Below are 17,710 nucleotides of genomic sequence, written 5' to 3' on the forward strand. Positions count from 1 at the left end.
GGCTTGGTTTGGTTAATGAGCATGGTTTAAAAAAGGATCTATGAGCATGTGTCTGTATCAAGCTTAAAGAATCGCGGATAGGAGCTTAACTTAGACATATCACATTGCAAAATGAAAGTAAAACATATATCAAGTGGTGATGGAAGCCAATCATTTTTAATTATTATTTTTTAAACTAGATTCTCAACTTGTAAATTGATATATTTAATTATTTTGGTAACTTGTTGTGGCTTCACGTGTGACAACGCATATAGCCAAATTAAGTAAGAATGTTAATCATGTAGCTTATTTAAACAATAACCCTATTATATATATCTTTTTTTTTATTTTTGGTAAAGTATTGTATATATAATAAGATATTATATATATCTTATTAAAGTGGATGGTGATGCCTACAAACTTAAGGGCAAATAAGTTGTGACATCGCTTTTATTAAAGATAAAGAGCAGCTAGTTTTCAATTGGGGACTTACATGAATTGACATTATCATGTTAAGGTCAATTAGCATCATCATAAAGAATTCAATAAGCAACTTGCAAGAATCAACGTGATCAAGATCATCCATTAGAATTATCACCAATTAGTGAAATTAGAATTAGCTTGATAGCGAAAACTTGTAAAATCAACAATCTACATCGACAAAAACAATAGTACAAGATTGTTCAAGACATTCTTACGAGTCTTTTGATTATTCTATGAAAGGTTACCAAACAAATAAAAAAACTCAAAAAAATGTAACTAAAAATTACATATATGGATAAAAAAATGGAACTGTAAATCTCTCTCTCTCTCTCTCTCGCTGTTTTTTTTTTTTCTTTCATCAGAACCAACATGGAAGTCTGGCTAGAAATTAAAATAAGGGCAGCATTGAATCCAAGTCTCTTGTATCAACACAAGAGTATAGTACCTGCTTCAAATATTATAAGATCGGGAGATCTTTATAGATTCAAGACAGAGGCTTTCTTGGTTGAAGTTAATTTGTCCAATTCCGGATGACCTGAAAATTGCATTTGATATTTTGATTTCATATACATGGCTCATTTCGTACCAAACCATGTCAGGTACGTGTTCATTGGTTACTACTCCTAATCACATTTAACTTAATCTAACTGAGTTTTTACAGTTTGGCTTTAATTCAACTATGAATTTAAGAACACCTGCCTAAATATATCATTGGATTTGCGATATTGTATTGACTAACAAGTAATTGGCAATCGATCAGCTTCATGCTAATAGTGAAAGTGGGTGCAAGCTGTCATCTATCACCTTTGATGTTGGATAATTGCAACCACCGGCGTCGTACAAATGATTGAGTCTTTGATATCCAAACTACATTGAATGTGAATTTGTTCGATAGTCCAAGTTGAATACTGTTTTGCTAGACCCTTCCACAACAATACATGGAGATTCTTGGCTGTTGTATATCCTTTATTTCTCCTATCCCCACCACCTTTATGGGTGCATATCTGTCCCCCCTTCCTCAGCTGGACCTCTAGCATCTGTGCACTCAGTCATATCGCTAACTGCGTGTGCTTAATTGGGTTTTTCCCCTCCTTTGCTTGATCTCATCCAATTTGATTTGCAATCACATATGCTTCATACATGTTGGGGGATACCCACCGACCGACCGACCGACTATCGGAGGGCCCGACCGGCTGACGGCCCGACCGACCGACCGACTATCGGAGGGCCCGACCGGCTGGCAGCCCGACCGACTAGCCAACGGCCCAACGGACGACTCTGACTGGCCGATCGTAGGTCGGGCGACAGGCCGATGGACGCCATCAGCGGCTAACTACGGTCGGGCGACAGGCCGTCGGACGCCATCAGCGGCTAACTACGGCCATTCCACGGTCCATTCCCGACCGACTAAACCCAGAGGTCCGGTAGCCGACCCACACGAAGCTCGCCGACCGACGGAGGAGTCCGACGCCACTTTGCTGGCCACCGACCTTGGGTCGGCCGACTCCACCAACCATCGTACGGCCGCCAGACGTTGTCAGCTCTGACACGGACATGCGGCACAGTTACCTAGGGGCATTGTCCCGCCGAGAGCCGGGTCAACCCTGGTGATTAGACGGCTACGCGGCGACATGACATTTTCACGGCGGCTCTGACAGTCTACAGTGAGTTGACAGTTCCTCACTTGTCCGCGCCATTAATGACGGCGCCATACCGTGCTCCACTATATATACCGGGGAAGGCAACAGTGCAAAGGATCGATCCCCCCGTCTCTCCCGCATACGCAGGCTCGCTCCTCTCTCTCTCTTCCTCTTCTCTTTCTCAGAGCTCTCTGTCTGCATTTCACTGTTGCCCAGTCACCTCTCTGACTTGACCGTCGGAGGGTCCCCGCCGGAGCCGCCTCCGGTCAGTGCGGACTTCCTCTTGCAGGTGCACGCTTCCCGGCGATCGGGCGACGAGGCGATTGGCCGCAACAGATTGGCGCGCCAGGTAGGGGGGAGCAGCATGACAAAGACAAGAGCTCAACGATCGAGAGTCACTGGGTCGGCCAGGCGCTCTTCCCGTCGGGAAGAAGCCTCCCCACCACCACCGGCGGCGGAGCCTAGCTCTCCGCGCCCTGCAGTGACCACGGAGGCCCAGATTGCGGCCATCGTACGGCAGATGACCGTACTGACCGACGCAGTCAAAAGCCTCCAGCAACAACCGGCGGCCCGACCTATGCCTTCCAGGAGCAGCCGCCGACGGCCGCGCCGACCCCTGTCGCCTCCATGCGAGCGCTCTCAACAGCGCTCCCACGGAGAGGAGGAGGGGCGACCACGGCGCGACGACCGACGGTCTCAGCGGCCCTCTCCTTCCCCGTTGGAACGGGCGAGGAAGGAAAAGCGGCCGCGCACACCGTCGGCCTCTCTTTCAGAATCCTCCGGAGGCTCCACCCCTGGGGTCTCCCAGCATCGACGAGCGGACGACTACGAGCGACGGTTCGAGGAGATCGACCGCCGGCTCGCCCAACTGCAGATGGACGGCCAGAAGTCTTCGAACGACGTCGACTTCCAGACCGCCCAGCCTCTCTCTCGACTGGTCCTTGATGAGCCGATTCCCAGTCGGTTCAAAATGCCGAACGTGGAGCCATACGACGGCTCCACCGACCCAGTCGACCACCTCGAGAGCTATAAAGCTCTCATGACGATTCAAGGGGCAACCGACGCTCTTTTTTGCATCGGCTTCCCCGCCACACTTCGCAAGGCTGCCAGGGCTTGGTACTCCGGTCTTCGATCGGGCAGTGTCCATTCCTTCGCGCAGCTCGAGCACTCGTTCGTGGCCCATTTCAGCACCAGCCGAAAGCCGCCGCGAACGTCGGATAGCCTTTTCTCCCTCAAGCAGGGGGAAAACGAGACGCTCCGACACTTCGTGGCGCGTTTCAACGCGGCCACGCTCGAGGTCCGGGACCTCAACGAAGACATGGCGGTTTCAGCCATGAAGCGGGGCCTGAGGTCGTCCCGGTTTACTTATTCTCTGGACAAGACCCTCCCCCGAACATACGCCGAACTACTGGAGCGCGCGTACAAGTATATGTGCGCGGACGAAGGAGCGTCCGACCGACGCTTGGTCGAGCCCAGAGGTCCGAAGGAGAAGCGAAGAAAGGGTCGGGAGCCCGCCGAACCAAGCAGGCCCCCGGCCAATAGTCGGCTTTCTCCACCCCGACAGATCCAAAAATCACCTCGCCGACAGACCCCGAGGCCGGTGCGTCCCAGGTATGACTCCTACACTCCTCTCTCCGCTCCCCGCGCGCAGATCCTGATGGAGATCGAAGGGGAAGAATACCTGCGACGGCCTCCGCCTCTGAAGGCAAAGGGCCTCGACCATCGGAAGTACTGCCGGTTCCATCGGAGCCACGGCCACGACACCGAGCGATGCATCCAGTTGAAAGATGAGATCGAAAATCTCATCCACCGGGGGTATCTCGGCAAATTTCGAAAGGGTCCGCCGACCCGACCGACTGCCGATCGACGCCCCCAGCCGACTGAAGAGGCGCCGACTAACCAGCCGACGGCTGGAGTCATCAACATGATCTCCAAGCGGCTGGGATCGGGGACGTCTACAGGGGGGGAGCCGACGAAAAAGCCACGCCCGGACGATGTGATTACCTTCTCGGAAGACGACGTTCGGGGCATCCAGACTTCCCACGACGACGCTGTTGTTGTGTCGGCAACAATAGCCAACTATGATGTAAAACGAATTTTTGTTGATAATGGAAGTTCGACAAATGTTTTGTTTTACTCGACCTTCTCCCGAATGCGACTACCGACTGATCGACTTAGTGGGATCTCCACCCCCTTGATCGGCTTTGCCGGAGACACCGTCACGACAGAAGGAGAAATCACCCTGCCCGTGACGGTCGGTACCGAACCACGGCAAAGAACGATCTCCCTCATTTTCGCGGTCGTCCAAGTTCCTTCGGCCTACAACGCCATACTCGGGCGACCCGGACTGAACGCCCTCAGGGCGATCGTCTCGACGTACCATCTTCTTGTTCGATTTCCGACCAAAAACGGAGTCGGAGAGATGCGCGGAGATCAACAGCTCGCCCGACGATGCTTCCAAATCTCCGCCCAATGCGACGAGACAAAGGATCCCCTGACAATCGACAAACTGGATCAACGGGAGGAGGAAGAGCGGGGTTCGCCGGCCGAGCAGCTCGAGGCGATCCCGGTAGGAGAAAATCCCGACAGAAAAGTTTGGGTCGGGTCTCAATTGCCCGACACCGAACGCCACCGACTGGCGGAGTTGCTGACGGCCAACGCCGACATATTCGCATGGTCGGCAGCAGATATGTCGGGCATCCCTCCAGAAACAATTACTCACCGACTCAACATCGACCCGACAATGAAGCCGGTGAGGCAGAAGAAAAGGTCCTTCGCCCCAGAAAGGCAGAAGGCCATTGACGAAGAAGTGGACAAGCTGCTCGAAGCAGGCTTCATTCGGGAATCCACATATCCCGATTGGCTCGCCAATGTCGTCATGGTCAAGAAAGCCAACGGGAAATGGAGGATCTGCATCGACTATACCGACCTCAACCGAGCATGCCCGAAGGATAGTTTTCCACTCCCGAAGATCGACCAGCTGGTGGATGCGACGTCCGGATTTCGACTGCTCAGCTTCATGGACGCCTTCGCCGGGTACAATCAGATCCGGATGGCGCCTGAAGACGAGGAGCGAACCGCGTTCGTGACCCCCAAGGGCCTCTACTGTTATCGGGTGATGCCCTTTGGATTGAAGAATGCCCCGCCACCTACCAGCGACTCGTCAATAAGGTCTTCAAAGACCAGATCGGGCGTAACATGGAGGTATACGTGGACGACATGCTGGTAAAGAGCACGCAGATCCCGGACCATGTTCAGGATCTCGAGGAGACCTTCCGCACCCTTCGACGACACCGAATGAAGCTCAACCCAACCAAATGCGCCTTCGGGGTGACCTCGGGGAAGTTCCTCGGATTCCTCATTTCTCAGAGAGGGATCGAGGCCAACCCTGAGAAGATAAAGGCGATCCTCGACATGCGTCATCCGAACACCAAGAAGGAGGTCCAACAACTGAACGGAAGAATCGTCGCTCTTAGCCGATTCATTTCCCGATCAGCTGAAAGGTGCCTCCCGTTCTTCAAGACCCTGCGTCAGGCGAACGGTTTCTCTTGGTCGGATGAATGCGAACAGGCCTTTGAAGACCTGAAAAGGTACCTGGCTTCCCCGCCGCTGCTCGTAAAGCCGCAGGTCGGGGAGACCTTGTATCTCTACTTGGCCACATCTTCTGAGGCGATCAGTTCGGTGCTCGTTCGGGAAAACGAGTGCCGAACCCATCAGCCCATCTACTACACCAGCAAAGTGCTCCACGGCGCCGAAGCCAGATACTCGGAGACGGAAAAGATGGTCTTCGCCCTGACCGTCTCCGCGCAACGGCTCCGACTATACTTCCAGGCCCACGCCATCGTGGTACTCACCAACCAGCCCCTGAGGGCCGTACTGCGCCGACCCGACACATCCGGACGACTCGCTAAGTGGGCAATGAAGCTTAGCGAGTTCGACATTCAGTACCGACCGAGGCCTGCCTTGAAGGCTCAGGTCCTGGCCGACTTCATCGCTGAATGCCCGACGACCGACCGAAGGTCGGGAGCTGAAGGCCCGGGACGAGATTCGGTCTCTGAGCCAGACCCGATCTCCACATGGGTACTCCACATCGACGGAGCCTCCAACGCTCAGGGAAGCGGGGCCGGGCTCCTGCTCACGAACTCGGATGGGGTAGTCACCGAATACGCCCTCTGGTTCGACTTCAAGGCCTCCAACAATCAAGCCGAATACGAGGCACTCCTCGCGGGCTTGAGGATGGCGAAGGAACTGGGCGTCGACAGCCTCCGGGCATTCTCTGACTCTCAGCTAATCGTGGGGCAGGTCAAAGGCGACTTCGAGGCACGAGATCCGACCATGATCAAGTATCTTAAGAAGGTAAAGGATCTCGTGGCCCGCCTCGAGCATTTCGAGATCTCCCACATCCCCAGGACGGAGAACGCCCGTGCCGATGCTCTCTCCAGATTGGCAACGTCGGCCTATGATTCTTTGGGTCGGACGTTTGTCGAAAACCTCCAACAGCCGAGCATCGATCGGGTCGAAGAAGTACAGCAGCTGACGTCTGAACCAAGTTGGATGGACCCGATCGTCCGGTACCTGTCCGACGGGACCAGTCCCGAGGATCCCGCGGAGGCCAAGCGACTCCGATGGTCGGCGTCGCAATATGTGATCATGGACGGCCGACTCTACAAGAGGTCGTTCTCCCTCCCTCTGCTCAGGTGCTTGGGACCGACCGACGCTGACTACGCCCTCCGAGAGGTTCACGAAGGAATTTGTGGGAATCACTTGGGGGGCAAGTCCTTAGCCTTCAAGGTCTTACGACAGGGCTACTACTGGCCGACCATGAGGAAGGATGCGGCAGAGTTGGTCCGAAGGTGCGAGCCATGCCAGAAGTATGCCAATATTCAGCACCAACCGGCCAGCCAAATCACTCCCATTGTCGCTCCATGGCCCTTCGCTCAGTGGGGAGTCGATATTCTCGGCCCCTTCCCACCGGCGTCAGGCCAGAGGAAGTTCATCATTGTCGCCATCGACTACTTCACGAAGTGGGTCGAGGCCGAGCCCTTGGCGCAGATCACCGAGCGGAAGATGGAGGACTTCGTCCAAAAGTCCATCATCTTCAGGTTCGGATTGCCGCACACCATCATCACCGACAACGGACGGCAATTCGACAACCAAGACTTCAAGGACTTCTGCGCCAGGTTCCACATCCGTCATCGACTAACTTCAGTCGGGCACCCACAATCCAACGGCGAGGTTGAGGTGACGAACCGAACCCTGCTCCATGGACTCAAGACCCGACTGAACGAAGCCAAAGGCCTCTGGGTCGACGAGCTGGGCTCCGTCCTGTGGGCTTACCGAACGACCCCCCGCGTCCCAACTGGAGAGTCGCCGTTCAGTTTGGCCTACGGGACGGAAGCCATGATCCCGCTCGAGATTGGCCTGCCATCTTCAAGGGTCGAGCAGTACCGCGAGCCGGACAACTCCGAAAGCCGGAGGGCCGACCTTGACCTTCTCCCCGAACTGCGAAATGAGGCTCAAATCCGAATGGCCTCATACCGACAGAGGGTCGCCCGGTGCTACAACGCCAAGGTCAGACCAAAGCTCTTCAGGCCTGGCGACCTAGTCTTGAGGAAGGCGGAGGTGTCGAAGCCCTTGGACCAAGGGAAGTTGGCTCCCAACTGGGAAGGACCCTACAAGGTTGCTGACACCTTCGGGCCGAGGGCCTACCGGCTGGAGACCCTTGAGGGAAAAACCATTCTCCAGATTTGGAACGCCGACAACTTGAAGCTGTATTGCCAGTGAATTCTGTAATTCAATTGTCGGAATACATGTTCAGTTTGAAAAATCGGAGTTCTAACTCTTCGACTACTGATCGGCGCTCAGCCCCGACGCATCGACGCGGACCTGGCACCAACGACACGTCGGCCCCTTACACGGACCGATGCATCCACGATGACGGGAGTTCATACTCCTTCTACGGTCGAATTTTCGGGCAGAATCCTTCGGCCGACTGGCCGATCGGGCCCCGACCGAAGAAAGGCTAAAGGCCCACGCGGCTATTGCCGCGACTTCCGACCAGGCTACGGCCGGTCGAGGGATATTCAGCTTACCACCGTCTATCACATGATGCGACCTTAGTCGCACCCACTACTCGCCGACCGACCTACGGCCGGCTGAACGACACTCGGCTCGCCACCGTCTGTCAAAGGACATGAAACCCGACGCAAGAGCATGGGGACCCGACTTACTATCGTGCCCCCGACACTGCTCCGGACGATGATTGACTAAGGCATCTACGGAGGTCCGGCTGCCGAACCTTTACCAGGTTCGGTCGGCTCCCGACTTAGCAGATGCGCCCGAACGGCGACTATAATTATCGAAAGCCGACCTAAAGTCGGGACACAAGCTACTTCGGAGCTGTGCAAGCCGGTTAAGTCCTACCGACTTACCCGAGTTGGCGACTATAATTATCGAAAGCCGACCTAAAGTCGGGACACAAGCTACTTCGGAGCTGTGCAAGCCGGTTAAGTCCTACCGACTTACCCGAGTTGGCGACTTCTCTAAGTTGGTAACTAAGGTTCGACATTACAGCAATAAGAGACATTTCAAACAAAAGACAAGAAAAGACAATTTCATTCATTGATCAAAGGAAATTACAAAGTCGGGCCGAAGCCCGATTACATGTGTTTTCAAGAAGAAACAAAAGGAAGACGGTCGGCTGGACCGATCATTCGTCCTGGTTCATCTCTTCGACCGACGGAGGATCGGGAAGGATCGGCGTCTCGACCGTAAGCGACGCTGGGTCAACGGCAGGAGGATGTCCTTCAGTCGGCAAGGGACCTTCGGTCGGCTCCTGCTCCGGGACTGCTTCCTCCGCTGGGATGACGCCTCCCGACAGATGGTCGGCCTCCTCTTCGGTTCTCTCCTCTTCGGCGAGTAGCGGGACGACTCGGCTGACGTCCACCTCCGGGTACAAGGCACGGACGGCATCCCGACCGTCCTCGAACCCGACCCGGTAGGAGGCGAAGCCCGACTCAAGCATCTCCTCCTTGTATCGGTCGGAGGCCCGGAAGTCCTCAACCGCACGATCGGCCGACTCCCTCGCCGACCGTGCCTCGTCCTCAGTGTGGGCCAGCTCCTCCCTCGCCAACTCCGCCTCGGCCCTAGCAATTTCGGCGTCGATCTGGGCGATGGACAAATCCTCTTCGGCTTCCGCGAGCTTCCCCAGGCTGGCCCGAAGTTGCTCGCGTTCCCCTTGGAGTTCGGAGGTGGCACCGTCCTGTTCGCGTCGAAGACGACGCACGACCCGACCTTTGTGCTTGGCCTCCTTCTTGGCCGACTTCAGTTCGGCCATAAGCCGGGAGACCTCGTCCGTCAACTTGGCCTCCCGGTCGACCGACTCCTGCAGTTGGTCGACCAGCCTCACTCTTTCGGCCTCGGCCGCCGCCGACCTTTCCTTAAAGGCTGCCCGAACGTCGCCGAACCTTCGGTATCCGGCCTCCAACTCGGACATGGTGAAGATCAGCTGCGGACGGAAAAAAGCTTTGTCAGAATTATGTGGCAAGCAAAAATTCTTCTAAGAAAAAAGGGGACGCGAAGCTTACCTCCACCATTATCGGGTAGAACCGCGACAGCATCTCGGTCACCTGCCGAGACCGCAACGACTGAACGTCGGTAGGAAGGAGGATCCCCTGGCACAACCTCCTCGCAAGGTTGTGGTCGGCCAAGGCCGATGCACCCTCAGGGTAGTATGCGCTGGGGGGCATTGATCTCTCCTCCTCCGAGGGCTCCATCGGGGCTTTCCCCCGATCAGCTGCCCCGACCGACGGGGCTGGCAGCGATGGGACGCTGGAGTTCGACCCGGCGCCCCCCGTTGCGCCAGCGGATGCCTCCGGACGATGTTCGGCTTCCCGAACGACATCCGGCTCCACCCGCGGCGGCAAAACCGCCGACACTCCTTCGGCCACTTCCTCGGTCGGCCTCTCCTCGACTCGGACAGTCGGAGCCGCGAGGGCTATGATCGGCTCCGACCCCTCGGTCGCCGACGCTTCCACGGTCGGCAGGACCGGGGCTGGTCTCTTGGAAGGGCGTGAAGGGCCAGCCCCCGACGCTGGCCTCTTCCTCGCGGTGGCAAACTGACGAATCTCGGCATCGGTCGGCCTCATCCTCGGCGGTGTCCCTGCAAAACCGACCAATGTCAAAGGCCGAACCAGAACTACCCTAAAGCCGAACAGAAAGAAAAGCTGGGGGATCGGGCGATACCTATTCGGGGGACCAGACTCAGGCCAGCATCATAGAGAGCTTGCTCGGTAACAAGCTCCCTCTGCTTCGGGACCGACATGTCTTTGAGTCGGTGGAAGTCCTCCCGGTCGTCCACATCGACCCGACTGTTGTCGTTGGCCTCAGTTCGGGGTACACCCCAGCGAGAAGGAAAGCCCCAAGAGGAGGTAGAGGAAACAAAGAAAAACTGGTTCTTCCATCCATGAATGGACGATGGAAGACCGGTTATGAAAGCAAGACCCTTCCGGGGGTTGAAGAGCCACCACCCTCGGGCTTTAGGGTGGGGTCGGAGCACAAAAAAGGCCCGGAAGAGGGAAACGCGGGGGTTGGTCGGCAAGAGCTGACACAACAGCGCGAAAGAAATGATTAGCCGGACAGAGTTCGGCGCCAGTTGCGCCGGACAGAGTCCGTAGTAATCAAGCAGATTCCGGACGAACTCCGGAATCGGGAGCCGAAGACCCGCGCGAAGGTCTTCGACATACAGCGCCAGGTCGCCAGGCGGAGGGTTGTTGACCCGACCGTCGGCCCCTGGAGCAGAGAGCCGAAACTGCTCCGGGATGCGATAGTGCTCCCGAAGCTGATCGACGTTCGGCCCCGAAAGCGAGGAGGCCTCATCTTCCGGAGCCGATCGGGTGTCGTCGGTCGGGTTCCCCGACCGAGCTCCCTGAGTCGGTTTCCTGGTCATTGTGCAGGGACCGAAAGAGGAGAAAGAGAAGAAAGGAAGGAAGAGGGGGAAGGAGGACCACGAACCGATGGACCCTCCGGAAGTAGAGAAGAGCTCTGCCCGCGACGACCGAGAAATCGCCCGGACAGAGTTTCCCCCAGCAAATGGCAAATGTGGGTCAGGGTCCGGGAGGTCCTATATATATAGGGCCAACCGACGGCCGAGATGCTCCCGCGCCGACCAAAGACCTCCAGATGCGCGACGCGTGACGCCCGCCGGTTGGCTGAGGATTCGGCGCGCTTCGTCCCGGGACGCCCGCACCGCCCGCATTAAATGCCGGAGCGGGCGCCAGCCAACCACCTTGACACGCGACGCGCGGGGGTTGGCTCCGCAGTCGGCCGCCCGCGCCGGTCCGCGTTCCCGATGGGACGCCTCACCCGCGATCGGTGCCGAATATCCGATCGACTGACGCCGTATCGTCCGGCACCCGATCTTCTGACACCGACGTGACGACTGACGACGACAAGACGCGGCGTCTGACACCGGACGCCGGCACGACTTCTAGCATCGACTAGACGTTCGGATCCCTTGGGATTCGTGAGGTGTCTGACAACGGATCAGCCGGCGGTACGGTCGGATCTGCATATGCGACAAATCCACTCCTAGTCGTCCGGTCTTGCTACCCGAATGAAGGCATCGGCCAGCTCTCCACCCGACTTAGGAGTGGAGGGGGGCAACTGTTGGGGGATACCCACCGACCGACCGACCGACTATCGGAGGGCCCGACCGGCTGGCGGCCCGACCGACCGACCGACTATCGGAGGGCCCGACCGGCTGGCGGCCCGACCGACCGACCGACTATCGGAGGGCCCGACCGGCTGGCAGCCCGACCGACTAGCCAACGGCCCAACGGACGACTCTGACTGGCCGATCGTAGGTCGGACGACAGGCCGATGGACGCCATCAGCGGCTAACTACGGTCGGGCGACAGGCCGTCGGACGCCATCAGCGGCTAACTACGGCCATTCCACGGTCCATTCCCGACCGACTAAACCCAGAGGTCCGGTAGCCGACCCACACGAAGCTCGCCGACCGACGGAGGAGTCCGACGCCACTTTGCTGGCCACCGACCTTGGGTCGGCCGACTCCACCAACCATCGTACGGCCGCCAGACGTTGTCAGCTCTGACACGGACATGCGGCACAGTTACCTAGGGGCATTGTCCCGCCGAGAGCCGGGTCAACCCTGGTGATTAGACGGCTACGCGGCGACATGACATTTTCACGGCGGCTCTGACAGTCTACAGTGAGTTGACAGTTCCTCACTTGTCCGCGCCATTAATGACGGCGCCATACCGTGCTCCACTATATATACCGGGGAAGGCAACAGTGCAAAGGATCGATCCCCCCGTCTCTCCCGCATACGCAGGCTCGCTCCTCTCTCTCTCTTCCTCTTCTCTTTCTCAGAGCTCTCTGTCTGCATTTCACTGTTGCCCAGTCACCTCTCTGACTTGACCGTCGGAGGGTCCCCGCCGGAGCCGCCTCCGGTCAGTGCGGACTTCCTCTTGCAGGTGCACGCTTCCCGGCGATCGGGCGACGAGGCGATTGGCCGCAACAACACACATACATAACTTCATTAAATATCATAGTGAAATGACCATTAGAATAAGTGGCTAAAACAAGTCTTTCTTATCCTTAGCTCCTTTTATCCAAACTAAACACGGTGGAACACTCAGCGCTACACGCGGCACATCAGACTTTTCCCATCTCTTTACTTTTCTAGACGACTTCCCACTAGCTCAATAAAGGCTACTCTTACCCGTCTAGCGATCAATGCATGAGCTCAATGTGTTCGACTGCTCATTCACAATGTGTTGAAATGCGACCAACGAATGGAATCACATTTCCACACGCTGCTTGAAATCCTGCATTCCAAAAGCGTTTTCCATGGGACCATGGCTCAATTCTGAGGGTTGACATATAGCTTCTAAACATAAGGCCTTTGTCCAAAAGGTACTCCCTCCGTATACTTTTCCCCCTCGTGGCTTTGACATCACCGTTCCTCCACCCCATTCAGATCCGTCACAAAGACTAAATCTTTCTCAAACGAGACTAACCCCCAGGCTTCTTACGTCGGTTGTAGTCCCCAAATTGGACCCATCCGTTTACGTCCACTCTGGCCGGTTCCACTCGGTGCCAAAGACCGGCTCTCGGCCGCGGCTCCCGCGTGCTGACACCTGACGGACACGTGTTGTGCGTTTACTCACAAGCTGCCGTGTTTCGTGCTCGCACCGACCAGCTCTCACCTTCCCCCTCGCTTTACCGCCACCAACTGAGCAACCTCGGCGCGCGTCCCCTCCGCCAAGCCGGCGGAAAGTTTAGCTACATTTCGGATCCCGGCGCGACACACGCAGGGCTTCAAAGATCGTGCTGGCCCGAGATGCATGCCTCGATGGGAGGATCGCAGAGTGGTGCGGGTATCCGAGCGCTACACGTAATGCTCGAGCGTCCGTCCCGAACCACGAGTGCTTTCGCGATGATTCGTGTGCATGAGTAATAAAAGTTTTCATGTTGCAGCGGATCCAAAGTCTAAAACCCCAGCCGATCAAAAGCACGTTTCCCATCCACGATCCACGGTCGCTGCACGGCTTTGGGCAACAACAGTGGCCCAGCCATCTTTTCCCTCTCAAATACTACCCCACCCTCTCTGCGTCCAACCCAACCGCTGCGAGTGCCGCCGGATCCTCACCTCCCCTCTTCTTTTGTAATAACAATAATACGCCCTTTGATCCAAGAAAGAGAAAAGAAAAGAAAGAAGAACAAGTGAACAAAAAATGGCCTCCGCCTCCCTTTCCTTCTCCTCTCCCACCATCCCGCGCCGCTATCAAACTCGCATCAACCCGCGCCGCCCGATCTCTACCCGTATTGCCGCTTCCGTATCGGAAAAACCTGTTACAGCAGCTCCCTCCTCCTCCTCGCCGTCTTCCAAGCTCCCGTTACGGAAAATCCCCGGAGACTACGGGCTTCCCTTCATCGGCCCACTTCGCGACCGCCTCAACTACTTCTACTTCGAGGGCCGCGACGAGTTCTTCAACTCCCGGATCCGGCAGCACGGGTCAACGGTGTTCCGAGTCAACATGCCCCCAGGTCCCCTTGTCGCCCCCGACCCCCGTGTCGTCGCCCTCCTCGACGCCGTCAGCTTCCCCGTCCTCTTCGACACCGGCCTCGTCGAGAAGCGCGACCTCTTTACAGGCACCTTCATGCCTTCCACCGAACTCACCGGTGGCTACCGCGTGCTCTCCTACCTCGACCCCTCTGAGCCCAACCACGCCCCCCTCAAAAAGCTCCTCTTTTTCCTCCTCTCCTCCCGCCGCCACGCCATCATCCCCGAGTTCCGCCGGACTTTTGGGTCCCTCTTTGATACTCTCGAAGCAGAGCTCGCCAAGAAGGGGAAGGCCGACTTTGGGGAAGCCAACGACCAGGCGGCTTTCGATTTCCTCGCAAGATCGCTCCTAGGCAAGGATCCTGTCGAGACCAAGCTCGGCCTTGACGGCCCCAAATTGATCACCAAATGGGTCCTCTTCCAGCTCGGTCCCCTGTTGACTTTAGGCCTCCCCAACTATTTAGAGGATTTCTTCCTCCATTCCTTCCGCCTCCCGCCAGCGCTGGTCCGGGCCGACTATAACCGGCTCGCCGATTTCTTCCGGGAATTCGCGGGCCCGGCGCTGGATGAGGCGGAGCGGCTTGGGATCTCGAGAGCAGAGGCGGTCCACAACATCCTCTTCGCTACCAGCTTCAACGCCTTCGGCGGGATGAAGATCCTGTTCCCGAGCTTGATCAAGTGGGTGGGGCGTGCCGGAGCGCGGCTCCACGGCCGGCTGGCGGACGAGATCCGCTCGGCGGTGAGGGCCAACGGCGGCGAGGTGAGCATGAGGGCGATGGAGGCGATGCCGCTGATGAAGTCGGTGGTGTACGAGACGCTCCGGATCGAGCCCCCCGTGCCGCTCCAGTATGGGCGGGCGAAGCGAGACCTGGTGGTGGAGAGTCACGACTCCCGGTTCGAGGTGCGGGCCGGGGAGATGCTCTTCGGGTACCAGCCCTTCGCGACCAAGGACCCGAGGGTGTTCGACCGGGCGGAGGAGTTCGTGGCGGAGCGGTTCGTCGGGGAGGCGGGGGAGGCGATGCTCCGCCACGTTCTGTGGTCGAACGGGCCCGAGACGGAGGCGCCGACGACGGAGAACAAGCAGTGCGCGGGCAAGGACTTCGTGGTGCTGGTGGCGCGGATGCTGGTGGTGGAGCTATTCCTCCGCTACGACTCCTTCGAGATCGAGGTGGGCTCGTCGGCGCTGGGCTCGTCGGTGAAGCTGACATCGTTGAAAAGAGCCAGCTTTTGAGGCGGCGGCGGCACGGAGGGATTGGTTGGTCATTTTTGTTTGGTCTTGAGGGCGTTTTCGGGAAGATTAGTTGACGGGTCAGAGATATTGGCGCTTCCACCATGCACGTGCAAAGGATGCAAAAATGTAAGCAGGATCGCCATTAACGACTGCAGAAGTAGATGCGTGTTTATTGAATTTTTAACTTAAAATTATCAAATAATTTAATCATGTGTCATTGTCTCTATAATTAAACCTGCAATCATATTGGATGGCCCCTTTGCAAGCTCTACATTTCATTCTTTGTGTTGGCAGGTGGTTAAATATGTGAATGCTGGTGGAATGGCGCTTATCATTAGTGTAGGACACTATGTTTGGCAAAATACTTGATATTAGTATGTAAACTTTTTCTTTTTTTGTGGTAAGAAGAGGAGCAGAATATTAGTTTGTAGCATGATGATGGTATTGTGCACTTGTTTATGCACATGAAACTACTGGTAGTGGTTATGGGTTAATAGGCTATCTCGAAATCTCAGATTGCCGGGTATTTTTAACTCCTAGAGATTGGCAGATTAAATTCTAAAAAATTTTTAGCATCACAAATTATCAAAACATGTGCATTCTCTATAAACATGTTAATTCTGACAAAGGATGGCTGAAAATAAGAAAAGTTCTGGCACATCAAATCTGAAAATGATGTGATTACAAATGCTTTAGGCAATAATCTTAGTAAGTTTTGCCATATGCACCAATCAGATATTATGTTTGTGTTGGTCCCATGTGTCATGAAACAATTTTCTTGAAATAAGAAAGTAGTTGAATGCAATGTTTCCCCTGGTAGCAGGCTTTGCAAAAGAGAAAAATTGTCTCATTGTAGTTTTGGTTCGCATGTGCACTGTTTCAAGCCAGCTAATTTATAGAAGAATGGTTCATCATGCATGCCCACAATGACAAATTACTTCAGATCTGGTAGGCAACATTCATCATTGTACCTCTCGGATGCATGTGGCAGACTGGCAAAGCGGGTTCCATCAATTTATCATGCAGCCCCACCACCACAAACTAATTCCAAAATTGTCTACCATATTCGTCATTTTACCGCTTGGATAGTCTAGGCTTGCCAGTTATTTTGCGAGCAAGAACTAAATAATATGATTTAATATTACTTCCAAATAAAACTACTCTTTTCCAAGATATTGCGTGTTTTGTTAAACTTCGTTGCAACATACTGCGCACATCCAATCATACAAACTAAACTTTTTTTTTTTTTTTTTTATGAATATGTACCAGCTGAAAGCTTCAAAACTTGAAGATCGGCACTATATATGCATAAAAAAAAAAAACTAGAGAAGACCTCATCACCCACAAAATAGCTCATTGGAGAGGTTGGTTGGTTGCCTACTTGGAAGATATAGCTAACTCAGAAAGAAAAAAGCAAAGAAATTAGAAAAATTATATTCTATATCGTGTGTACCACATGAAGGTGTACCACATTAATCATAAGCACTGTTTGTTCCTATAGAGGTGCACTGAGTGCTTGATAGTTTATAGAAAAGAGCGATTGCGATTGATGTGGTGCACCGGCATCATATGGTGTGCATGATGTAAGATATAATTTTTTTGAAAATTGAGGGGTGGAGGAAGTCTTGCAAAGCATTCTGCTCTTACCATGGACTTGGTGATCCAAAGGAATCTCATTCAGCCAAATTTTTTGGTCCTGCAGATGCTGATAAGCATAAAGCCTCCCATAATGCTCCAAGGTCGGCCATAGGAGTGAGGTGTGATGAGAGGGACCGCCTAACCAACCACAGGAAGTGACGGCGGTGACATAATTCTTTCTTTAAACTGCTTGGTTCATCCTAGCAGTTTCAAAAGTCATCCACAAAATTGTATGAAAGAAAGTTTTTTGAGTAATAATGTGGTCACAACCCACAACCAAGGTTTGAACATGAACCTCCTCCATGGGTAAGCTCACAGGGAAGAGAGAGCAGCTAACTGGGCTAGAAGTAATTATTGGCTGCATCTGAAAAAATATTGAAGACATCTATTTTATTAGAATCAAATGCCAAGTGGAGCCTCTGTTTGGAAACTCACCCACTTGAACCATGATCCACTGGATTTCTACTGATCTGAATGGACTAGTAGATGAGTTAACTCATTCATTTGTATGGCAACAATAAAATATTTTTAAAATATAAAAAATAAATAAGTGATGTATATTAGACCAAGAAACAAATTAAATAACCATTTAATCGTAAGAGCCCAAATCATCCAGACCATCAAAATTATAAAATGATATTCCCACTTATT

The 17,710-nt window shown here is 54.4% G+C and overlaps 1 protein-coding gene across 1 annotated transcript; it reads left to right on the forward strand.

Moving 5' to 3' along the window:
* The first annotated feature begins 13,729 nt into the window (after positions 1-13,729).
* Positions 13,730-15,692, forward strand: LOC105060026 (allene oxide synthase 1, chloroplastic). Its single transcript, XM_010943595.4, has one exon. The coding sequence runs from the start codon at positions 13,862-13,864 to the stop codon at positions 15,419-15,421; it is 1,560 nt and encodes a 519-aa protein (XP_010941897.1). The 5' UTR covers positions 13,730-13,861; the 3' UTR covers positions 15,422-15,692.
* Positions 15,693-17,710: the final 2,018 nt, after the last annotated feature.

This window comes from Elaeis guineensis, chromosome 6 (assembly GCF_000442705.2).
Source record: "Elaeis guineensis isolate ETL-2024a chromosome 6, EG11, whole genome shotgun sequence".
NCBI classification, from domain to species: Eukaryota; Viridiplantae; Streptophyta; class Magnoliopsida; order Arecales; family Arecaceae; genus Elaeis; species Elaeis guineensis.